We start from the raw sequence: 21419 nt of genomic DNA on the forward strand, positions 1-21419 counted from the left end.
TCCGTACGTGCCCTCTTTTATTCCTTTCCCTTTTCTTGTTTTTCCTTTCCCTTATTTCCTTTTTATTTCCCCTTCCCTTATTTTTTCCTTTTTTATTTCCTTTCCCTTATTCCCTCTTTATCCCCTTCCCTTCTCCCCTTTTCCCCCCTTTTTTCCCCCTTTATTCCCCCTTCTCTTCCCCTTTTTATTCCCCTTTTTCCCCCCTTTTCCCCTTTTTCCCCTTTTTCCCCCCCCCTTTTCCCCTCTTTATCCACTTTCCCTCTCAATTCCCGTTCATTTCCCTTTTTCCCCTTTCCCATTTTTTCCCTTTCTTTCCCCTTTTTCCCCCCTTCCCCCCCCGCCCCCCCCCCCGTGCCCGGTCTCTGCCGCCCCCTACCGGCCCCGCGCCCCCAGGCCCCGCCCCCGCCCCAAACCCCGCCCACACCGGGCCCCGCCCACAAACACGCCCCGCCCCCAACCACAGGCCCCGCCCCCCAAGCCAGCCCCCGCCCCTCGCCGTCACGCGCCGCGCGGGTTCCGGGTGCGGGCGGCGCGCGCAGGTGGGGAGGGGCGGGGCCGGGCCGCGCGCGGGGGGGCGCAGAGCGGGGGGGGGGAGGAGAGGGGAGGGGGCGATGCTGGGGGGGTGCTGAGCACGGGGGGGGCAATGCACGGGGGGTGCACGGGGGGGGTGCAGTGCAAGGGGGGGGGCAATGCTGGGGGGTGCTGAGCACGGGGGGGGCAATGCACGGGGGGGGTGCACGGGGGGGGGGTGCAGTGAAAGGGGGGGGGCAGTGCAAGGGGGGGGGGCAATGCTGGGGGGTGCTGAGCACGGGGGGGGGCAGTGCGGGGGGGGGGGCGGGGAGGCAATGCCCGGGCGGGGGGGGGGATTGTGTGCAATCCACGGGGGGGGCCCTGTGCAATGCCCCGGGGGGTGTGCAGTGCACGCGGGGTGGGGTGCATTGGGGGGTGCAGCTCCTGGGGGGGGGGGGGGGGGGTGCAGTGTGCATGGGGTGCAATGCACGGGGGGGTTGCAGTGCTCCGGGGGGGGGTTGCAGTGCCCCGGGGGGGGGGTTGCAATGCACACGGGGTGCGATGCACGGGCAGCGCTGGGGGTACGGTGCACGAGGGCTGGGGGGGGGGCTCTTTGCACGGGGCGGGGGGGGGGGGGGGCGGTTCTGCAACGCACTGCCCCGCTTCGTGGGGGATTTGGGATTGGGATCAGCAGCGCATGGCCACATTTGGGGGGGCGCCGGGGGGGGGGGGGCACACAGCCCTGGGTGCTGCGGGCCCCCCCCTCCCCCCCCACTGCTCACCCCCCCCCCCCCCCCCAATTCCTCCCGCAGGGCCCCGTCTGGGGAGCTCCCCCCCCCCACCCCCCCAAGGGCAGGCAGCTGGGCGCTGGCACCCTTGGGTGCCCCCCCACCTCCACCCTAACCCCCCCCCCCCCCCCCATGCCGGCAGCAGCCCCCCCCCGCGCCCCCAGCCCAGCCATGAGCGGCAACGCGACGGCTCCCAGCGCTCCCAGCGCTCCCAGCACGGGCGACTCGCTGGTGGGCTCCGTGCTGGGCCCCTTCGTCTTCCTCACCCTCCTGGGCGCCGTCGTGGCCGCGGTGAGTACGGAGGGGGGGTCCTGTGGGGAGAGGGGGGGTCCTGTGGGGAGAGGGGGGGGTCCCCACCCCTGCATGTCCCCCCCCCCCACCTGATGTCCCGCTCCCTGCAGGTGATGTACGTCCAGAAGAAGCGGAGGTGAGCGCGGGGCCGGGGCCGGTTTCGCCCCAGTTTGGGGTTTTGGGGGCTGGGGGGGGGGGCACACCCTGACCCCCCCACACCCCCCCCAGCACCCCGTCCCCGCTGAGCGCCCGTCCCCGCGCCAGGGCGGAGCGGCTGCGGCACCGCCTGCTGCCCATGTACAGCTACGACCCCGCCGAGGAGCTGCACGAGGCCGAGCAGGAGCTGCTGGTGGAGGCCGACGACCCCCGGGTGGGTTTGAGCGTTTCGGGGCCAAAAACGCCCGGTTCGGGGCCACCAACCCTTTCTTTCCTCGAGGTAGCAGCCGGCGGCGCTCACTTTTTGGCGGGGGGGGGGGGGGACGGACGGGGCACCCCCCCCCCCCCCCCTCCCCGTCTGTTGCAGGTGGTGCCCGGCTTGGGGGGCCGCGGGCAGTGGAAGGCCTGATGCTGCCCACGGGGCGGGGGCCGGATCCTGCCGCCCCCCCGCCCCCCAACGCTGGAGGCACCGGAGGACGGCGTCGGCATCAGCGGCAGCAGGGGCGATGCCGGGGGGGGGGGGGCGTCTCCCGCCTTCACGCACCTTTTTTTTTTTTTTTTTTTTTTCCATTTTTGCTGGTTTTCGTTGAAAAAAAAAAAAAAAACGCCCCCAAAAAAGCCCCTTAAACGCACTGGGAGCGGGATGCGGGGGGCACAGCCCCGGGGGGGGGGGGCTCCGGGCGGCCCCGTTTGCGGGGACACAGGGTGGGGGGTGGGGGGGGCTGGACACCCCCCCAGGGGCAAATAAACGGGTTTCTTTGCGATAAACGCGGTGCTGCTGCTGCTTTCCCCAGGGCAAATCCCGCTCCTTTGTCCGCCCCCCCCCCCCCCCGCCCCCGGGTGCCGACCCCATTGCAGCCCCCCCAACCCCCCCCCCCCCCCCCCCGGGGGCTGACCCCATCCGGAGCACCGAACGTCCATAAAATGTTTTATTCAAGTAAACTGCAAATAGGAACCCAAAAGGTCGTCAACGGCGGACCGAAAAATAAAAATTAAAAATAACAACCCCCCCCCCCCCCCACACACACACACACACCAGTTCTCTCCCTGCCGGGAGCGCCCCAAAACCCGCCACCGACCCCGGTCCCGCTGTGGGGGTCACGGCGGGGGGGGGGGGGGGGGGGGACACCCCGGCACCCTGCAGGCTCTGTCCCTGGGAGCAGCAGAGCGACCTGAACCTTAACAGAAACAGTAGAAAAAACGGGAAAAAAAAAAGAAAAAAACCAACACAAAACCACCAAAAAATAAAGAGACTAACCTGGGGGACGACCCCCCCCCCCCCTCCTCCAGAGACACCCCCAAAAAAAAAAAAAAAAACCCCAAAAACCAAGCGGGGGAGGCCCCGGCAGCCCCGACTGCGGCGCAGCAGCAGCAGCAGCAGCAGCACGTCTGTGAGCTGAGAGTGGAACTTAAACATCCAGAGGTAGTTGTGACCCAGAGGAGAACCGCCAAAAAAAACCCAACAAAAACAACAAAAAGGACTAAAAAAAAAAAAAAATTAAAAACTTCACCAGAACCTATCAGGAAAAGGCCACCCAGGGCTGGGGAAGGGGGGGGGGGCAATGGGGACTGAGCACCCCCCCCCCCCCCAGCATCGCTGCGGAGCCGCTCTCCCGCGCACAGTGCAATCACCCGGGGGGGGGGGGATTTGGGGGGGGGGGGGGGCACAGCCCGGGCCAGGTCTGGGGGCGTTTTGGGTTTTTTTTGTATTTTTTTTTTTTTTTTGCCTTTGCTGCTCCCCCCCCCCCCCCCCCCAGCCCCATCCCTGCAGAGGACCCGGGGCAAAGCCGGTGCTGGGGGACGGCCGACACCTGCTTTGGGGAGGGGGGGTGAAATCGCTCAATTTGGGGGGGGGGGGGAACAGCAAAGGCTGTGGGTTTCCAGCCCCACCGACACCCCCTCGGTTAGCGGGGCCGCCCCGAAATGCGGCGCTGGGGGGGGGGGGGGGGGGGGGGCTGAGCCCCCAACCCCTTTTTCCCAGGCTGTGGGGCTGAGCCCCCCCCCCCCCCCCCCGGCCAGCGCTGCCGGTGGCGGGGGGGCGAGCGAGGAGCGGAGCAGGGAGGAGGACGAAGCCGGGGCACCGCGTTGGGGTTTTTTTTTTTTCCCCCGTCCCCTCTCCCTCGGGTCCCAGGCTGGCCAAGGGGGGGGGGGGGGGGGGGCGGGGGTCCCGCGGGGCGATGAGGTAGCGCCGGTTCGGGGGGGGGGTCACTGCTCCTCCTCGGACGACTCCTGGGAAATGTTCACCTCCTCCTCGTCCTGCTGCTGCAAGGCAAAGGGGGGCGGTCGGCACCGCTCGGGGGGGGGGGGGGGGGGGGGGGGGGGCACCGGGCTGCTCCTCGCGCCCCTTGTGCAGGTGGGGAAACCGAGGCACCGGCGCCCCGCTCTGTTTGGGGCCGTGCCTCGCTCCCCGCGTGCACGAGGAGGAAACCGGGGAGGAAACCCCCGAGTCGGCTTGCACGGGGAGCAGCGTGTTGCACGCCCGTTGCACGCGCCGGGGGTTGCGGGGCTGGCTGGCGTGTGCCCGTGGGGAGGGGACGGGATGAGATGGGATGGGACGGGAGAGGATGGCACGGGATGGGATGGGATGGGATAGAATGGGACGGGATGGGACGGGATGATGGGATGGGATGGGATGGGATGGGATAGAATGGGATGGGATGGGACGGGATGGGACGGGATGATGGGATGGGAAGGGATGGGATAGAATGGGACGGGATGGGACGGGATGATGGGATGGGATGGGATAGAATGGGACGGGAGGGGACAATGGGACGGGGTGGCACAGAATGAGACAGGACGGGATGGGAGAGGATGGGATGGAATGGGACAGGATGGGACGGGCTGATAGGACAGGACGGGACGATGGGATGATGGGACGGGGTGGCACGGAATGGGACAGGACGGGATGGGAGAGGATGGGATGGAATGGGACAGGATGGGACGGGACGGGATGGGAGGGGACGGGATGGGATGGGAGGGGACGGGGGGGGGGCGTGCAGCGCGGCCGCCAGCAGCACGGCCCCGCACGCGGCGGTGACTCAGGGCCGAGCGTGAGCGTGACTCAGCGCCGGCCCCCGCTTCCTCCCGCTTCATTCATAAAAACGCCGCCGCGGCCGGCGGCTGCCAGGGCTGGACACGGTGTCCCCGGGCACGGCCCCGCCGGCGTGGGACGGGATCACTCCAGCCGTGTCCCGTTCCCCCCCCGCCCCCCCCCCCCCCCCCCCCAAAAAAAAATCCCGGTGCTGCGATGAGGGGGGGATGCAGGACAGCTGGGGACGTGGCCAGGTTTTGCAAGCAACGCCCCCCTCCCCGCCCTAATTTCCCCCAGTTTGGGTTTGTGCAGCCCATCGTGCTCCAACCCTCGCCCTGAGCGAGCCCCCCCCCCCCCCCCCCCCCCCCAAGGAGAAATTAAGAGGGAAAAGGGGCAAAACCCCACAGCTCGTGGGTAGCGCTGCCTCCCGGGGTGGGGACGTGCAGGGAAATTGCTCCCAGCTCCCGGGGCGATGCGTGTGGGTGGCAGCAGGGTGGGGGAGAGGGCAAAAAAATGGGAGGAAAAAACAAAGTAGGAATTTGCCGCAGGAACGCCACGCACGGGTCTGGGGTCTGTCCTGTGCCATGCCCCGTCCCCGTGCCAAGCCCCGTCCCCTTTTTCGCTCACTGCTCTGTGCCATTCTGGCCCCCCAGCATCTTCTCCGTGCTTACTGGGACGCTGGGGGTCCTGCGCAGTGAGCGGGGTGGTTGTGCCCCCCCCCCCCCCCCCGGTGCCCAGCATCCTGCCAGGATTGGGCCCGTGAGGAAGGCGAGGAAGAGGAGGAAGGGAGAAGCCCACTCACCGATTTTTTGGGTCGGCCTCGAGGTTTTCTCCCTGGTGTGACTGCAGCTTTCTGAGCACGCGGGGGGGGGGGGGGGGGCAGAATAAAACAGAAATTTGGGTCAGGCTGGGGCCGGGACGGTGCCACCCCCACTGCTGGGGCTTCCTCCCATCCTTCCTCCCTCGGCTGCCAAATTCGTCACCCCAGTGGCATCCCCCGGGGCCGGACCCAGGTACTGTGGGGGCTGCAGCCGAGCCCCCCCCGGTCCCGGGTCCCAGCCCCGTGACTCACGGCGCGGTGCAGGAAATGAGTCGTGTTTTGAAAACAGGTTGGTGGCGGCGCGCACGCCCCGGCTCTTCCTCCCCTCCCTCCCCGGGTGCCAGCTCTGGCAGCCGCCCCCTCCCCAGGGATGCAGATCTGCCCCGAATTGTCACTGACTGAGCCCAAAACGGTGCCGTCGGCGCTCCCGGCTACCTACCCTGCCTTTTGGGGTGGCCTTGTTTTTACTGCCCTTCGGCCGTCCGCGGGGTCTCTTGGGGGTCGGGGCTTCGCTGGGCTCCTGCTGGAGGGAGAGCAGAGTGGGGGGGGGGGGGGGGGGGCGCTGCGGATGGGGGTCCCCGGGGCAATTCCCCGTGCTGCCGGGGTCGCGCTGGGCACAGCGGGGTGCTGCCGAGCCCCCCAGGGATGCTCCGGGCTCGAGCATCCCCTGCAGCCCCTCCCTACAGCGGGGCAGGGCCGTATCCTGCGGGGTGCTGGGAGCACTGGGACCACCAGTTCAGGCACCGGTTGGGGCGCGGGCTCCTGGCGTCCTTCAGCCAGGCGTGGTGGCCGTGACCCGTCCGGCCCCGGCGTTAATCCCTCGGCTTAGCGGGACGCTCCCCGCCGGCTCGCAATCCGGCTGCTCCGTAGCCCCGCTCCTCCTCATCCTCACCCCCCCTCCACCCCCCCCCCCCCCCCAAGCTTTCTCCCCATTTCCCCGTTGGCCGTGCGTGGTTTAACCCCTTTAATCCCACCGGGGGCGGGGGGGAGGGAACACCCCGAAACCCAGCTCGCCAGCCGGGTGGCAAAATGCTGGGGAATCGGCAAATTTCCCCTTTGCCCGGGGGGGGGGGGGGGGGGGGGGGGGTGGAAGAAGGACGCGCACAAAGCCCACCTGCCCCCGGGGAGCTGCATGGGGGGGGGGGGGGGGCCTCTGGCACCACAAAGGCTCCGGCAGCATCTTATCCCTCTGAGCAGCTTGTGCTAATAGGGCTTTAATTAGCCCGGCTGTAAAGGCAGGTTTGTTCGGTGGCAGCCCGGGGAGGAGCAACGGGAGGCCCCGCAGCCTTCCCCCTGCGCAGGCGGGATTATTTTTTTTTTGGGGGGGGTGGGGGGGGGGGTGCAGAGGGGGCTTGCCTGGGGCCCTCCCCGGGATTTGGGGTACCCAAGCATCCACCCGGTGCTGGTGGCGTTACCGGGGCCAGGAGGGAGCTCGCGGGGCCGCCTCTCTGAGCATCCCCACCCCGCAGGTGCCTGTGCCCCCCCCCCCCCCCCCATCCCCACAGCCACCATCCTCCTCCCTCCCCGGGGACCCCCCCCCCCCCCCCCCCGGCTCCGAGCCCGCCGCCACCGCTCGGGGCCGCCTCCTGCGTACCTGCGGCTTCTTCCTGGGCCGTCCCCGGCCCCTCTTCTCCGAGGCGTCCTTCTCCCCCTTGGAGGCCAGGGCCTGGCTGGACTTGGCGCCGGCTTCGCTCATCGTCCTTGGCGGCGGCGAGGAAGAGGAGGAGGAGGAGGAGGAAGAGCGGGAGAAGGGAGGAAGGCTGGTCAGCGTTCACCCGCGCCGCTCCCCGGCGGGAGGCGGGCGGTGGGGGCCGCGGAAGTGACTCACGGGGCTGCGAGGGATGAGCGGAGCCGCCGGAGCCTCCCCGGGGGTCACAGCCCCGCGGCGGCCCTGCCCCTGCAGGGGGCTCGGGGCGGGCAGGGGGCTCGCCCCCGCTGGGGGGTCGGGGGTGGCCGGTGGGGTACGGCCTCACAGGAGGGGGTGAGGGATGGGGCACCCCCCTTTTGGAGCTGCTGGAAGCCCCCTGGAGTTGAATATTCAGCCCAAACCAGCAGCTCCGACCCGTTCTGGGGGCTCGGCCACATCCTGCTCCTCTCCCTGCACGGAGCGGGGGCCCGGCCGGCACCGGGGTGCTGCTGCCAGGGCTTGGCAGGGTGAGCGGGGTGGGAACCAGGAGCATCACCAAGGGCTGTGCCGGGAGGAGACCCCCCACCTCTAGAAGAGTCCCCCACCACTAGTTTGTAACTCAAAATTTTAAGCCCATGTGGCTCAGACGCACCGTGGCACCCGTCCTGTGCCGAACCGTCCCCACTGCACGCAGGGACCCCGGCACCCACAGGCCCCTGGCACCCACAGGCCCCTGGCACCCACGGGCCCCTGGCACCCACACGGGCACCGGGGGGGGGCTGCAGGAGCCCCTCGCCATGCCAGGCGCTGATGCGGGGGGGGGGGGGGGGTGAAGCCTCCCGGTGCTCCCCACTCTCCCACCCCCCGGGGCCCCCCTTTGGGTGCTTCTCTGGCACCGGCAGGGTGAGGCTGTGGGTCCAGCCCCTCCCAGGGGACCCGTCCCAGAGCACCCCCGCTCCCTGCCCGTCCCCGGGGCTGGCTTTGAGGCGCAGCCCCCCCAGCCCGGCGGGGTGCAGCCTCATTGCCTTCCCTTCCCAGGCCGGGAGCAATGGGATCGGGGCTGCGGGGCAGGGGCCCAGCCTTGCCCCGCGGCACAGAAACCCTGCAGAGTTAGCCAGGTGCCCCGGGGCCCCGGCAGGTTTTTGGGGAGCGGCGGCTCTGCCAGCCCTTCCCACGGGGCCCGAGCCACGGAGCAACCCCCCCGAGCAACTCCCCTTCCGCCAGAAGGAGGAGAGCGGCTCCAGATTTAATCGGGAGCCCTTGAAATCCCAGACACGCTGCCGGCACCGGCAAGTTGGAACAGGACAACGGGTGGTGGCACGGCCCCGGGGGCCTGCAGGGATCCCCCGTGGGGGTCCGGGGGTGCTGGGGGAGCTCAGCTGGGTCTTGCTCATCCCCAGCATTTGGGGCACACCAGAACGGGCCCTGCCAAGCTCCCGCACCCCTGCGGCTCCCGGCCAGGCACTGCTGCACCCAGACTGGGGGCTGCACCCCGCTCCCGCCGCCCTGGCTGGATTTAGGGACACCGAGGGACGCCAGGCTGCCCCCTCCCCGTGTGCACGTCCCGAAGGGCCGCGTGGCTTTCCTGGCTAACGAGGAAAATCCCGTGGAGGAGCGGGATCCATCTTCCCCTCTCCACCCCGGTGCTTCCCGGGGGCGTAGGGAAAACCTGCTCGGCCGGAGCTGTGGGGCCGCCGTGCTCCACACCCTGCTCCCAGCCCAGGAGCCGGGAGGACGGGCTCGGGGCCGGGAACAGGCGGGTGCAGAACAGGGACCCTGGCAGGAACGGGGCCGAACCCATCCCCTTGGGGTCCAACCTGCCTCCCCGGAGGGCTGCAGACCCCAGGAGGCTTTTCCTGGCGGGTTTCATGCAGCCAGAGGCACCGGCCCTATAACGAGGCTTTAACCACCCTTAGCTTTCAGCAACTGCTTTCAGTTTGGGTGGTGGCAAACTTCAGCCGGGGGGGACGGCGCTGCTGCCTCCCCACTGCTGGGGCTGCGGGAGGGACCCACGGGGGACCCCGAGCCCCACGGGGACCTCAATCCCCATGGGGACCCCGACCCCGCAGGGGACCCCGAACCCCACAGCAGCGTCTGGAGCCGGTGTGGGGCAGCGCGAGGAGCCCCCACCACACTGAGACCTTCGAGGCTTTGACAAGCCACGCGCCAGCGCCCGCTCCGCTCTGGAAGTGACTCACGAGTGCAAAGCAACAACAACAAAAACCACCCACAGATTATTTTTTTTTTTTCTGGGGGGGGGGACAGAAACCATGCGTGCTGTCATGTAAACACCCCGAAAATATTACTCACGGCATCCCAGAGCCCTTCAAGGAGCCTCTTTATGGAGCACTTAAAAAAAATATATATATATCTATGGTTTAGGGAAAAAAATACTGGTGGGCTGACCAGGGGCTGAGAAGTATTTATCCTTTTTTTTCCCCTCTTTTTAGTCAATCTTTGCCAGAGGGAACGCAGCCCCCCAGCTGTGCCGTACCCTCTCCTGTGGCCGCAAACATCTGGGCCCGACCCGGCCCCAACCCCGCAGCGTGCGCCCCTCGGACCCCGCGTTGCTGCACGGTGCCGGGGTCTGGGGGCCCCTCAGCCGCCCTGTTCGGGGGTCCTGGCCCCATTGGGCAACCCTTGGCCAGAGCTTGGTGGCCACGATGCTGTGCGTGCGATTCGGGTGGGAGATGGGGCCGCCTGCGGGCACGGTGCCGCCCGTGGGTGCCGCTCGTGTCCCCGTCCCCATCGCTGCTGTCCCCGTCCCCACCTCGGAGCTCGGCCCCGCGCATCGGGAGCGGGATCGGAGGCAGCAGCTGGGTTGCCATGGAGGGAAGGAAGCAGCTGAGAGAGGGAAAAAAAAAAAAAAAAAAAAAAAAAAAAACCCTTTTCATGGCCGGGGGGGAACCGCTCAGAGCCGTGAGCAGGGGGCTGCTGGGCTCCCGGAGGCTGGCAGGGGGAAATCCTGGCGGAGGGCACGCGTCCTCCTTGGGGTCGGTGGGTGCTGGGGGGGGGGGGGGGGGGGGAACCCCTTCCTCGGCCGTCCCCGTGGGTCGGGAGCCGCCGTGGGAGGGTGCTGATGGCAGCCACCGCTTGCACAAGCCGCGCTCCACTTGCAAAAGCCACAACCTGGCCTCCCCCCGGGCCTCCCCGTGCAAACAGCCCCATAAATCCCCCACGCCCGCCACCCACTCCCAGATTAAACAACCCAACCCGGGCTGGGGGGGGGAACCGAGGCGGTGGCGGTGCCTTAGATCTCTACCCCCCCCCCCCTCCGAATTTCCTCACGCCCAGGAAACCCAGCCCAGGGCTGAGGCTGGAGGGAAGGGACGGGGGGGGGGCAGCGCCCGGCAGAAGTTGAGGAGCCTCTGGGGTGCCAGGAGGGCTCGGGGATGGGGGCTTAGGGCAGGACTCCTCCGGCGGGGGGTGCTGCTTTGAAGCCCCCCTCCCCTTTCCCCTTCCCCTTGCTATTAAGGGCAGACCACCCCCCTTCCTTCCTGGGCATGCATAATAAAAGGAAGTGATAAAAGAAAGGAAGGAGGGAGGTGGGGGAGAAAGAAAAGAGGCAGGAAGGGCAACATCACAAGCTTTGTGAAGCCCCCCCCCCTCCCTCCCGCGGGTTGCAATAAAACCCCGGGCGCAGCAGGGCCATTTCGGCCCCCCCCCCCGCCATGGGCATGGGCTGCGGGGGGGGCCGGTTTTAGGGGTAGGGGGCGGTTTTAGGGGGGGTTGAGCCCCCACACTGCAACTTTGCAGGGACCTGCCCGAGTGTGGCCCCCCCCCTCCCCCCCCCCGCCTCCTCCGAACAGGGCCTGGGTGGCGCGGCTGCCACCTTGCACGGCCCCACGCACCTTGCGGCGACCCCACAAAATTTGCAGCCGGCCCTACACGACCCGCACCGGCCCCCACGTGCTTTGCGGCGACCCCACAAAACCTGCGAGGGCTCCACGTGCTTTGCGGCGACCCCACAAAATTTGCAAAGCCCCCACGTGCTTTGCACCGACCCCACGTGCTTTGCAGCGACCCTACGCGATCTGCACGGCCCCACACAACCTGCAAAGACCCCGCGCGCCTTGCAGCGACCCCGCGCGATTTGCACCGACCCCGCGCAATTTTGCACGGCCCCGGCCCCACGCACGATGCAGGCCCCACGCACTTTGCAAGGTCCCGGCCCCACGCACCTTGCACCGACCCCACACGATTTGCACCGACCCCACAACCACGGGGGGGGGGGGTCCCGGCCCCACCGAACCGACCTGGGGCTGCAGCCGGAGCCCCCCCAGGGCGGCGGGGGCCGCTTGAGCCCCAAACCCCATAAATCGGAGCAAAAGTCCCCGCAGCCCCGGCCCCCCCCCAGCCCATCCCGGCCCCGCCAGGTGCATCACCCTATTAATAACAATAATTAATAATAATAAAAGGGGCACCGCGGAGCACCCGCGAGCCCTTGCAAACACGGAGCGAGCCTCGGGCCCCCCCAGCACCCCCCTGAACCCCCCCAACCCGCCCCCCCCCCCCCCCCCCCGGAGCAGAAAGGAAAGAGGAAGGCCGGCACTCACAGTCAGCTTGGTCTCGGAGCTGGGTGCTTGGGGGTTATTATTATTTTTTTGGTGGCGTTTTTATTATTATTTTTTTTTCCTCCCTCTCCCGGCGTGGCTGTGTTGTGAGCGACCGAAACCCCCCCTCCTGGCTGCTGCTGCTCGCAAATGCGGATCTGAAAGGAGAAGGCAAAGAGAGAGAGAGAGAGGAGAGAGGCTGCGACTCGCACACGCATCCACAGCACGGCCAGACCCCCCCCCCCCTCTTATTTATATAAATAATAATAATAATAATAATAAAAAAAATTGCTCCAGGAGGAAGGAAGCTGGGTCCAAGTCATTTCACGGGGAGCCAGGGGGGAAAAAAAAATAGGGAAGGGGGGGGGGGAGAGAAAAAAAAAAAAAAAGAAATAATAATAATAATTAAAAAAAAAAAAAAAAAGGAGCGAGCTCCGAGCCTTACTGGAGGGGATCCAGGTGCTAAAAATAGCAAAATCACACTGGAAATTAAATAAGGGCAGCCGGGCAGAGGGGAGCTCCCAGCCCTTGCCGAGCGCCGGGAGGAGGAGCCGCCTGCATCACGGCCGGGGGGGGCGGGCGGCGGCGGGGCCGGGGCCGATGGGGCCGTTCAAAGGGCTGCGGCGGGGCCGAGCCCCCCCCGGGTCCTGCCGAGTGCCCCCGGGCGGTGGTGGCTCGCCCCGGGCAGCCGGGATGGATGGAGAACCCCCCCCCCCCCCCCCCAAACATCCCCAGTTTGTGGGGTTCCCAATGCCCAGTTTATGGGTTCCCGGCTTGGGGGCGTGTTTTCCCGGGGGGGGGGGGGGGGGCACACGGTGCTGTGTGCCCCCAGGGGGGTTTTAGGGGTGGCGCCGAGGGGTTTTGGTGGCGCTTTGGGGTTGGGCATCGGGGCTCCGCGCTGGAGGAAGCGCGGTGCTTTTATTTGCTGCACCACCCATGCCGTTAACCACCCCCCCCCCCCCAAAAAAAAAAAAAAAAATCCTCTGATCCCCTTCTGGAGGCACCCGGCAGCAGGTGCTCCGTCCCCAGGGAGGTTTTGAAGCGCCGTGTTTCAGGTTTCAGGGCGGAAATGTTGTGGGAATAGGATTGGGGGCGGAGGGGTGAGCGTGGTTGGGTTTGGGGGGCTGGCGAGCGGCCCCAAGGTCTGGGAGGGTTTTGGGGTTTGGTTCTGCCTGGGGGGAGCTTTGTTTTGAATCCACGCTGTCTGTTTTGGGGTGCCTTAGGTCAGTGTGGAACGGGAGCGAGATCAGCTCTCCGGGTCTGCTAGGACCCTAAAAAACTGCGTTGGGGGCAGTTCTCCACAGCATGCCAAGCATCTGGGGGCTTGTGGTGGGTTTTTGGGGGAATACAAGGAAATTCAGAGCTCTCAGCGATGAGAGTCTGCCTAATTCCCCCAAACTCCTGCAGAAACCCCGACCATGAATTTCGTGGAAAGTCTGACTTGGGTGCTTTGACCACCCTGCCTCGAAGGGTTGAAATCTGGTGTTAGGAGCTGAACTTTAGACCGTATGATGCTGAATTCAAGTTTCAGGCGGGTTTTTATTTAAAAAAAGCATCCTTAACAACGTGAAGCCCAGAAGTGTCGGTGTCTGCGTGCGCAAAACTTCTTCTGCGGGGAAGGTTTGCGACATGGAAAGAGCCGAATCCAGCCAAGCAAGGCTCGTGGCACCTCTTGCTAAATGCTGCTTGGATTTAAAATCCCCTGCAAATTCCCTCGACGGCTCTTGTCTGAAACACAACCAAAGCCGTGTCCCTTTCTGAAAAATGAATGCAAGGGAGGGGAAAAAAAGCCCTGCGAGGAGCCGACCCGTTTCCAAATGCCTGCAAGCGGAGGCATTGCCCCATTTGCACCGCTGCATTTTGGGGCCGAGCCCGGCCGCAGGCTCCCTGAGATGACGACCGCGCTGCGTCCCCTCCATCCGAGGGCCTTGCATCCAGGTAAGGTGCTGCTTGCAAGCCCCAAACATTATTATTTTTTTTAAATCTAAAATCAGCGTTCCCTTGCAACAGGCAGCCCCAGGCCAAGCACCGTGCGCTGCGGTGCCTTCAGCTGCCCCAAACCTGCCCACGGGCGTGCTCAGGCTTCCCCTCTTTGCTGCGAGCCCAGCAAGGAATTTGGTTTCTGTCCCTGGCAGAGGACTGCTGTTATTAATATCCCTCGTTATTTCTTCTGCGCCGGCGGTGAGTGGCTGTAACCGGAGAGCAGCGCCGGGGGGGGGCACGAACAACCGGGGCTGTCGGTTCTGGGTCAGCTGAAACTTTTGGCAATTTCTTGCTCACCCGTGGGGAGGGCTCTGAGAGCTGCCTTCGCTGGTGGCTTTGCACCCACGGGCTGCTCCACGTCGCTTGGTGTTCGAAGCAAAGCTGCGTCCGTCTCCTAGAACATCCCCGGCCAGGTGCGCCCCGCAGCCGGGAGCGGTGCTGGGATGGGAAGCTGCGTGCAGCGGGGGGGAAATTGGGAAGTGACTTTTTTTTGGGAAAAGGGGGATTTTTTTTTTTTTGGTGCTCTGAGCATGTTTGAGAGGACAGAGGGCGGCTTGCTGGGGGATTTGTGGAAGGGGAATGGCCTGGAAGCGCACCACGGAGAGGTCTGCGCACACGGTGACCCGGGGGGGGGGACGTGGGGCAGTGCCCGCTGCCCCGAACAGCGAGCTGTGAGCTGCCAAAAGGTGAGAGGCAGAGCGCTGGGGGGCCGCTCTGAGCTGGGCAGAGCCGCACCTGGTGTTGCCATCCTGCCACTTGTTTTCACTTTTGTTTCTGCAGCTTTCCCGGCTGAAAGCCAGAAGAGACGCTGCCGCCGAGGCGGGGTTTGGGAGCGGGACCGGCGAGGTTTGCATTCTGCAGTTTGCAAAAAATAAAAAATAAAAAAAATTGCAAAACGCAAAAGTTCTGCAATTCCAAATTCAAAAATCTGAATTCTGCATTGAGCCCAGAAAGGAAAAACGGCTGGAAATGGTGCTACGAGAAGTGGGGTTTTTCTCCCCATCCCGGGTGAGTGCAGTGCTGGGGATCCACGTGTGCCGTGCCGGGGTGTTTGTGCTGGGGTGAGCAACCCCAAATAACCCAGGTGAGCCAACCGAGCTGGGAGACCCCTCGGGACACGGGTGGGGGTGTCCCCAGCCTGGTCCTTGTCACCTTGTCACGGGTTTGCTGGGGACGGGATGGGCACTGTGGGAGGGGACGGGGGCCTTTGTTTCCCCTCCAGGCTTTGTTCCCTGTTGACCATGATCCCCCATGTGGCCGAGCGGCCCCGTACTCACCGAGTCTGGCTGTAATTTGTTCAGACCTCTCCTTCCTCCTCACCCTCCGGGGCAGGTTTATCCCTGTGTTCCTGGAGCCTCATTTTGGGGACAAATTCCTGTGGCACCCCATAAATTATAGGCTCAGTGCTTCTGCCTTTGAGAGTCCTGAGCGTGCAGGATGCAGGGACGTCCGCACCGTGTGGGGCAGGCAGGGGACACGTGTGCATTGCTGATTATCCCTATTTTCTAGCCAATATTTCCAGAGAAATAATCATTACCACCTTCTTCACTGCACTGATCGCCTGCTATTGCCCTGCCTCGGGGGGTGGGGGGGTGGGGACATGGGAGGCACAATGTCCCCTCGTCCCACACCCGCCATGTCCCAGCGAGTGCCACCGAGCCCCGCAAAGCCGTGCTGGGGATTTGGGTGCCTAATTCCCCCTAATTTCCCTGGGAAAAGGGAATCCAGATCCTCTAAGGCAGCTCTGGAAAAATATCCCAGCCCAGGTCCTTGGGTAATTGGAAGGCTACCGGACTAATTATTTGTCACCTCAAAAGCCCTCTTGAACAACAGTTTAATTAATCCTCCTGGTCCTGGGCCTTGTGGAGATGGGTGTGATTATGCTCATCGCACCCAAACGTGTGGATCAGAGGGTGCGGGATTTCTGGGGGCTGTGTCTGGCACCAAAGGGCTCCTCTCGTCTGCGGTGGTGCCGGGCTGCGGGGTGTGGGGTGCTGTGGGGTCTTTCATGGGGTGGGGGGGCTGCTCAGCCTCGCTGCTCGCTGGGACCTTGTTGGCTGGGGGGGGTCTCTGCTGCACCCCGAGCGCTGAGCATCCCCCTGCACCGTCCTGTTCTGGTGCTACGAGAGGCAGCATCCCTCCTGGGGCGCGCGGGGACCTCGCGTTTCCAGCTGGTTTTACCCCAAAGCTGCTCGAGCAGCGGTGGCTGCACAAAGAAGGGCCAAGGTAATTAACCACCTTCGTTAATTCTTGCTCAGGGTGATGAGGTGAGCATCACGCCAGCCCTGCATCGTGTTTCTGACTTTCTCAAGGCAATGCGGGGCCTGAACTCTTCCTCCCCATGGAGCTCCTGTCCCAGGAGGGCATCGCTGGGGCACGGCATCCTCACCAGCCCCTGGGGTGACTTTTCCACGTCCTGAAGAGTCTCCAAGAGGATGAGAAGAAACATTTCTCCTCCCTCCAAGAAGCAGAGGAACATGCCCAGGCCCCTTGGGGGGAGCACCAGGACCGGAGTCCCCCAGATCTGATACCCGGGTGAGAAACCTTCCCCTGCCTGCGCCGTGAAGAGGCATCGCCGTCGCCTCGGAGCTGCCTCGCGAATCCCTGCTGCGATATTTATGACCGGCTGCAATCAGTAATTAACCCCTGGGAGGGAAAGGGCCTGAGTGCTGGGGGTGAAGGGTGCTGCGGGTGTGCTCGAGGTCCATGTGCAGCCCAGGCTGGGGCAAGCTTGGAAGGGAAGGAAGGGAAAATCCTGCCTGTCCCAGCCCTCCAGCGCCAAGGGGCCGGGCTGACAGAGAGCGCGTGTGCCCTTTGTGCCTGGAAAGAAGGGGCCAAATCTGCCCGGACCGAGCCAAGGCTGTCAGGTGCTGCCTTGTTTTGAAAGCTCTGTTGGGAAGCCACCCTGGGGATGTCTCGGCGGGGGGTCACGGGGTTCCCTGCAGCGCTCGCTGCCTTTTCATGCTTGCAAACCGGCCGGCGATGGGGCCGGATCCCTGCCTCTGGGAGCGGGGTGGCGAGGCGAGGGTCTGCTCGGAGGGGATCCCTGCCCCCGGGCTGGGGGCTGCCTGCCCGTGTGCTCTGCACAGCCCCGTAAGTGTAAATGTGCACATAACCCCCCCCTAAAACATGGATCGGGGCGAGACTGCAGGAGGTGCGTGTCATGGGACGGGCTGGTGGGGGTGGAAAGTGGCTCCTGCTCACGTGGGGATGTGCGGCCGTGGCCAGGGTGTGTGGGCTGCCAGCCTGGCCCTGCACACCCCAAAGTGCTGGCACCCTTGGGGCCATGTCCCCGCCTGGCACCCTTGGGGACATGTCCCAGGCTGGCCCCCATGCTTGGCTGGCTTTGGTTTAACCTGTGTGGCCCAGCGGGTGCCACCCCACTGTCCCCATCCCTCGGGATGGTGGGGGCACATTTAGGGTATTTCGGACAGGGACGGGAGCAGGGAAAGGAGCTGCTTCGGCTCAGTGCGCTCGGGCAACTGGAGAGCCCCATGGTGGAGCCATCACCGGGGGGGGGGGGGGGGGGAGCGCTCCTGCACCCTGTTGGCTGCCCAGCGTCCCGCAGGCAGGTGCCCCACGCTCCTTGGCCACCATCCGTGCCACCTTGGTGGCCTGGGGTTGGGGGGGGGGGGGCTGCTCCTTTCGGGCCCCTGGCAGGGGCTCTGGGAAGCGCTGGGCCTGCGCCATGGCTCGGGGGAGCCCCGCGGCGCACAATGGCCTTTTGTCCGCGCGCTGCCCGGGAACACGCCGCCATCCCAGCTTCCCAGTAACATGAAACCTCCTCCGGGCTGCCTGCTGAGCACAAAGCCCAGTGCTGCTGCTGAGGGGGGGGCTGCCCCGGCCCCTTCCCAGCTCCCCCCGCGCTTCGGCGCCGTGTCCCGAGCGTGCTGGGGCTCAGGTGTGCGTGCGGCCACCGGCCCCGCCGGGGTCCTGCCTCGCCTCGCTCCTGCTCCGAAGGGGTGGCGTAAATCAGGGAGCGCCGGGGTCTGAGCCTCGTGCCACCCCGTGCCCACGGGAGCATCCTCGCAGGGGTGCGGCCCTCGGCCGTCAGTGGGGGCCCCGGCACCTCCTTCACCCCCCAGCCCCTAATCTGCAGGCCGAGAGCTCCCCACCATCGCTCGCCAACCCACCCGGGGGCACCGGGGCTCCTGGTGGGTGAGGAAATACCTGTGCCCCCCCCCCCCCCCCCCCCCCCCCCCGGCCTCCAAATCCCTCTCCCACCGCAGCCCCAGGGCTAGGGACTAACAAAGCCTTGTAAAAAAAAAAAAAAAAAAAAAAAAAGCCAGGGAGGAAATGCTGTAAATCATTAACGGGGAACGCGGGAGGAGAATGCGAGGGGTCATTAATTGAGGGCTTGCTGTCTGGCTCGCACGGGGGGGCTGCCGGCCTTATTTTTTTTTTAATCAAGGTATTTTATTGCAAGTGGCACGGCCAAACTAAACGGGGCAGCAGAGAAGCCCGCGGCGGCCGGCAGCAGCATCCTGGGGGGGGATCAGGGGCAAGGTGGGAGGTGCTGCAAGGGGTGGGGGCACGGGGGGCAAGAGCTGGGGGACCCTGGGGCAGGGGGCTGCAGGGGGCTGGAGGACGTGCACTCGGGGCAAGGGACAGGGGACGCATTTTTCCTGCTCTTCACCAGGGCTGGCTCCTCCACCCCTGGGTTATCTCTAGTCCCCGCAGGCCCCGTGGGGTGCAGAAGGACCCCCCCCCCCCCCCGGCTCCCCAGCCTGCCCCAAGTGGAAAAGCCACCCAGAGCTGTCCCCAGGGGCACCCAGATTTTGGGGCAGCGCTGACGGATGCTCCCAGCCGGCACCGCAGGGAGCTCGGGGACAGGATACCCAGCCCAGGGCATGGGCTCACGGCCACTTTTCCTTCCCCTGTGGGGTTTTTCCCTCTCCATTTCCCCTGGGCGAGGACGCCTCTGGCGCTGTCCCCACCACGAGCACACCGATGGCTTTGCCGGGCGTTGCGCTTGCTGCCCCTGACCCCGAGCCCACTGTGACCAAGGGGGATGTGCCGGGGCGGGGTTGGGGGGGCTGCTCCTTGCCGGGGCTCCCCGTGAGCACCCTTCCCGTCCAAATCCCTCGACGCTTTCCCTTTTACTCAGCTCCGGTTGGAAAAGCACCGGGGACCGGGGGGGTTTCCCTGGGTGCCCGTGACTCAGGTGCTGCTCACGCCTGACTCAGGCGCTGGCGGCGGCCCCGCTGCGGGGGTCCGGGGTGGCCGCGGAGGCTGGAGGAGGAGGAGGAGGAAGAGGAGGAGGAGGAGGAGGAGGCGATGGAGCGGGGACGGAGCCGAGCTGGCTTCGGGTGTGAGCCGGAGCAGCCCCGCTTTTGGGTGCCGTGCCTCGTGGGCCCCTCTTTTGGGTGCCTTCGAGGGAGGTGGGCGGCGATGGGTGGCGGGTTTGGCACCGGCTGGGGCAATAAATGAGGCGAAACGCAGCGTGGCCGGGCGGGACGAGGCGTCCTGCAGGAACCCAGCCGGTGCCCTCAGCACCAGAGGGCAGGATGCGGCCCCCCAGGGGCAGCCGTATGGGGGGCGGGGGGGGGGGGAGGCTGGGGGTGGCCGGATCCTGGCGGCGTCCCCGAGGCTGGGGCCGGTGGCACCGCGGATCCCTGCTGCCATCTAACGGGGACAGGCGACCCTGCAGCCGGGGCTGGGGCTTTGTAGGGTGGGGGGAAACTGAGGCACGCCGGGGGCTGGGGGCGGCCGGGGGCTGCGCGAACAGGGCCGGGGGGGGGGGGGGGGGGGAGGGGGAGCCGGGCTGCGGCCCCAGGTGCCCCCTTTCAAAGCAGGGTGGGCAGGAGCTGGCCCTGCCCCACAGCCCGCCCCATGGGGCTCTGCGGGGTCGTGGTGAGGCTCAGCACCCTGCAGGGGGAGCAGGATGGTGCTGGGAGTGGGTGGGAGCTGCTGAGGCGGGGGCTTTTTGCTGGGTCCCCTTGGCCCCAGCTCCCCCCAGGTAAGGGGAAGGGTGATGGGGGTGTGGTGGTGGCGATGCTGCGATGCCTGGGGCTGAGCCATATGGGTGGCCTGATTTATTTTTCCTCTTTCCCCCCGCCCCCGTGGAGCGCGTCCCCCCCTAGCAGGGGACACCCGGGCATGTGGCGTGTCCCTGACCCCGTGCTGCAGCTCACCCATCCCAGGGGAGACGTGACACCCAGCCCGGCCAGGGGATTAGGGCCGGCTATAACGGGGCCGGGTGGTCACTGCCTGTTCCCAGCTCCAGTTACACGGCGCTGGGACGCGGTGCCTGGCACTGCTGGGCACCTCCGGGGGGGGGGTCAGCTTTCAACCAGCACAGACACACGAGCAGGGGAGCGAGGGGGGAGCACGAGTGGTGAGAGGTGAGGGGCTTCGTGGGGGGGGGGGGGGCTCTGCAAGGCTGCAAGCTGCAGTGGTGCTGAGCATCGCACCCCTCTGTGCCCCCAAACCTATGCTGGGGAGCGGGTCACGGGGGGGTCCCCGCACTGTGGTGGGGTGGGGAGCATCCCGTGGGCTGTGGTCCCCATCCATCCATCCATCCATCACCCGAGCGGCTCGGTGGGGGTGTGTGAGGCTGTCAGCCGCCTTCCCCGCTGGCTCGGGGGCCTGATTAATTGCTCGCTTAGCAACTGCTAATCAGGATGGAGGTGCTGGAGCCCGACGAGGCGTGCGTGTGGCTCCCCTCGGAGGGGAGCGTCACGACGGTACGGGCTGGGGGGGCGGCTGGGCGTGACTTGGAGCAGGGCGAGGGAAGCGATTTTTCCTGCCCTGATGCCCCCAGAGCCCCTCTTTGGGGGAGAAATGAGCCCGAAACAACGCAGCCGTGGGCCGGCGGCTGAATATTGTCCTTAAATAAAAGCACAAATTCGGTGGCTACCTGGAGGTCCCTGCTGCGTGGCAGCCTTGGGTAGAGCGTGCGCAGCCCGTGGGCTGGGAGCGGGGGATTTTCCCCAAGGATTTCGGGAAGGCTCCTGGTGGGAGTGCTGGAGGAGCTGGCTCGTGTCCCCGCTGCCCGTGGGTGACCCTTGTGGGGGATATCCGTGCCCCCACGCTGTGTGACGGGGCAGGAGGAGCTGCTCCCCATCCCCAGAGCAGCTGGGTGCCAGCCAGCAGGTAATCCCAAATCCCTTCCTCCCTTTCTCACCAGGCTGGATCCGGCCCGCCGCACAGCTGCAGCGAGGGCGGCAGCCACAGGAAGGCACTGGTGGCTTTTGCTGGAAATTTGGGGCCGCGAGATGCCGGGTCCAGATCTGAGACCGACGCGGTGGTGCGGGGAGCGCGGCTGCGGGATGCGGTGTGCGCCCCCCCCCCCCCCGGGGGGGGAGCTCCTGGGGTTTGGGGGTGTCGGGGGGTTTTTGGAAGCGATGCCTGCTCTGGGGGGGGGGGGGTCTCTGGGCTGGGTCCCCCAGGCTGGGTGCTGGCACCAGGTCCCTGGGGGCAGGGGGCCCAGCCTGGGCTGGCAGCGCTCCCGCAGAAGCCACCCAAAACCACCTCGGGACCTGGCCAAGGCTGAGTCGATCCCGGGCGCGCAGATTTCCCCGGATCCGTTTTCACCGCTCAGCAGAGACCCGAGCGCTGTGCCGGGCCCCCTCCCCTGCTGCTCGCCAGCCCCCTCCTCTCTCCCCACCACCAAAACACCTCGCAGCAGGGCCCTGCACCCAGCATCACCCCCCCCTCC

General features: G+C 66.2%; 2 protein-coding genes across 3 annotated transcripts; one reads left to right on the forward strand and one right to left on the reverse strand.

Annotated features, from left to right (window-relative positions):
- The first annotated feature begins 512 nt into the window (after window positions 1-512).
- On the forward strand, window positions 513-2287 carry SMIM29 (small integral membrane protein 29). The gene is made up of 5 exons (XM_035569169.2): window positions 513-539; window positions 1441-1589; window positions 1700-1725; window positions 1818-1959; window positions 2113-2287. The coding sequence occupies exons 2-5, from the start codon at window positions 1470-1472 to the stop codon at window positions 2152-2154; spliced, it is 330 nt and encodes a 109-aa protein (XP_035425062.1). The 5' UTR covers window positions 513-539; window positions 1441-1469; the 3' UTR covers window positions 2155-2287.
- A 1624-nt stretch (window positions 2288-3911) lies between these two features.
- HMGA1 (high mobility group AT-hook 1) lies at window positions 3912-12345 on the reverse strand. 2 transcript variants are annotated; one of them, XM_035569183.2, is made up of 6 exons: window positions 12222-12345; window positions 11780-11934; window positions 7191-7296; window positions 6036-6116; window positions 5579-5629; window positions 3912-4007 (listed from the first exon to the last, which is right to left on the reverse strand). In XM_035569183.2, the coding sequence occupies exons 3-6, from the start codon at window positions 7290-7292 to the stop codon at window positions 3951-3953; spliced, it is 291 nt and encodes a 96-aa protein (XP_035425076.1). In that variant the 5' UTR covers window positions 7293-7296; window positions 11780-11934; window positions 12222-12345; the 3' UTR covers window positions 3912-3950. The 2 variants fall into 2 exon arrangements, with proteins under 2 accessions (XP_035425076.1, XP_035425075.1); XM_035569182.2 differs by having other exon boundaries at window positions 6036-6119.
- Window positions 12346-21419: the final 9074 nt, after the last annotated feature.

This window comes from Cygnus atratus, chromosome 24 (assembly GCF_013377495.2).
Source record: "Cygnus atratus isolate AKBS03 ecotype Queensland, Australia chromosome 24, CAtr_DNAZoo_HiC_assembly, whole genome shotgun sequence".
NCBI lineage: Eukaryota > Metazoa > Chordata > Aves > Anseriformes > Anatidae > Cygnus > Cygnus atratus.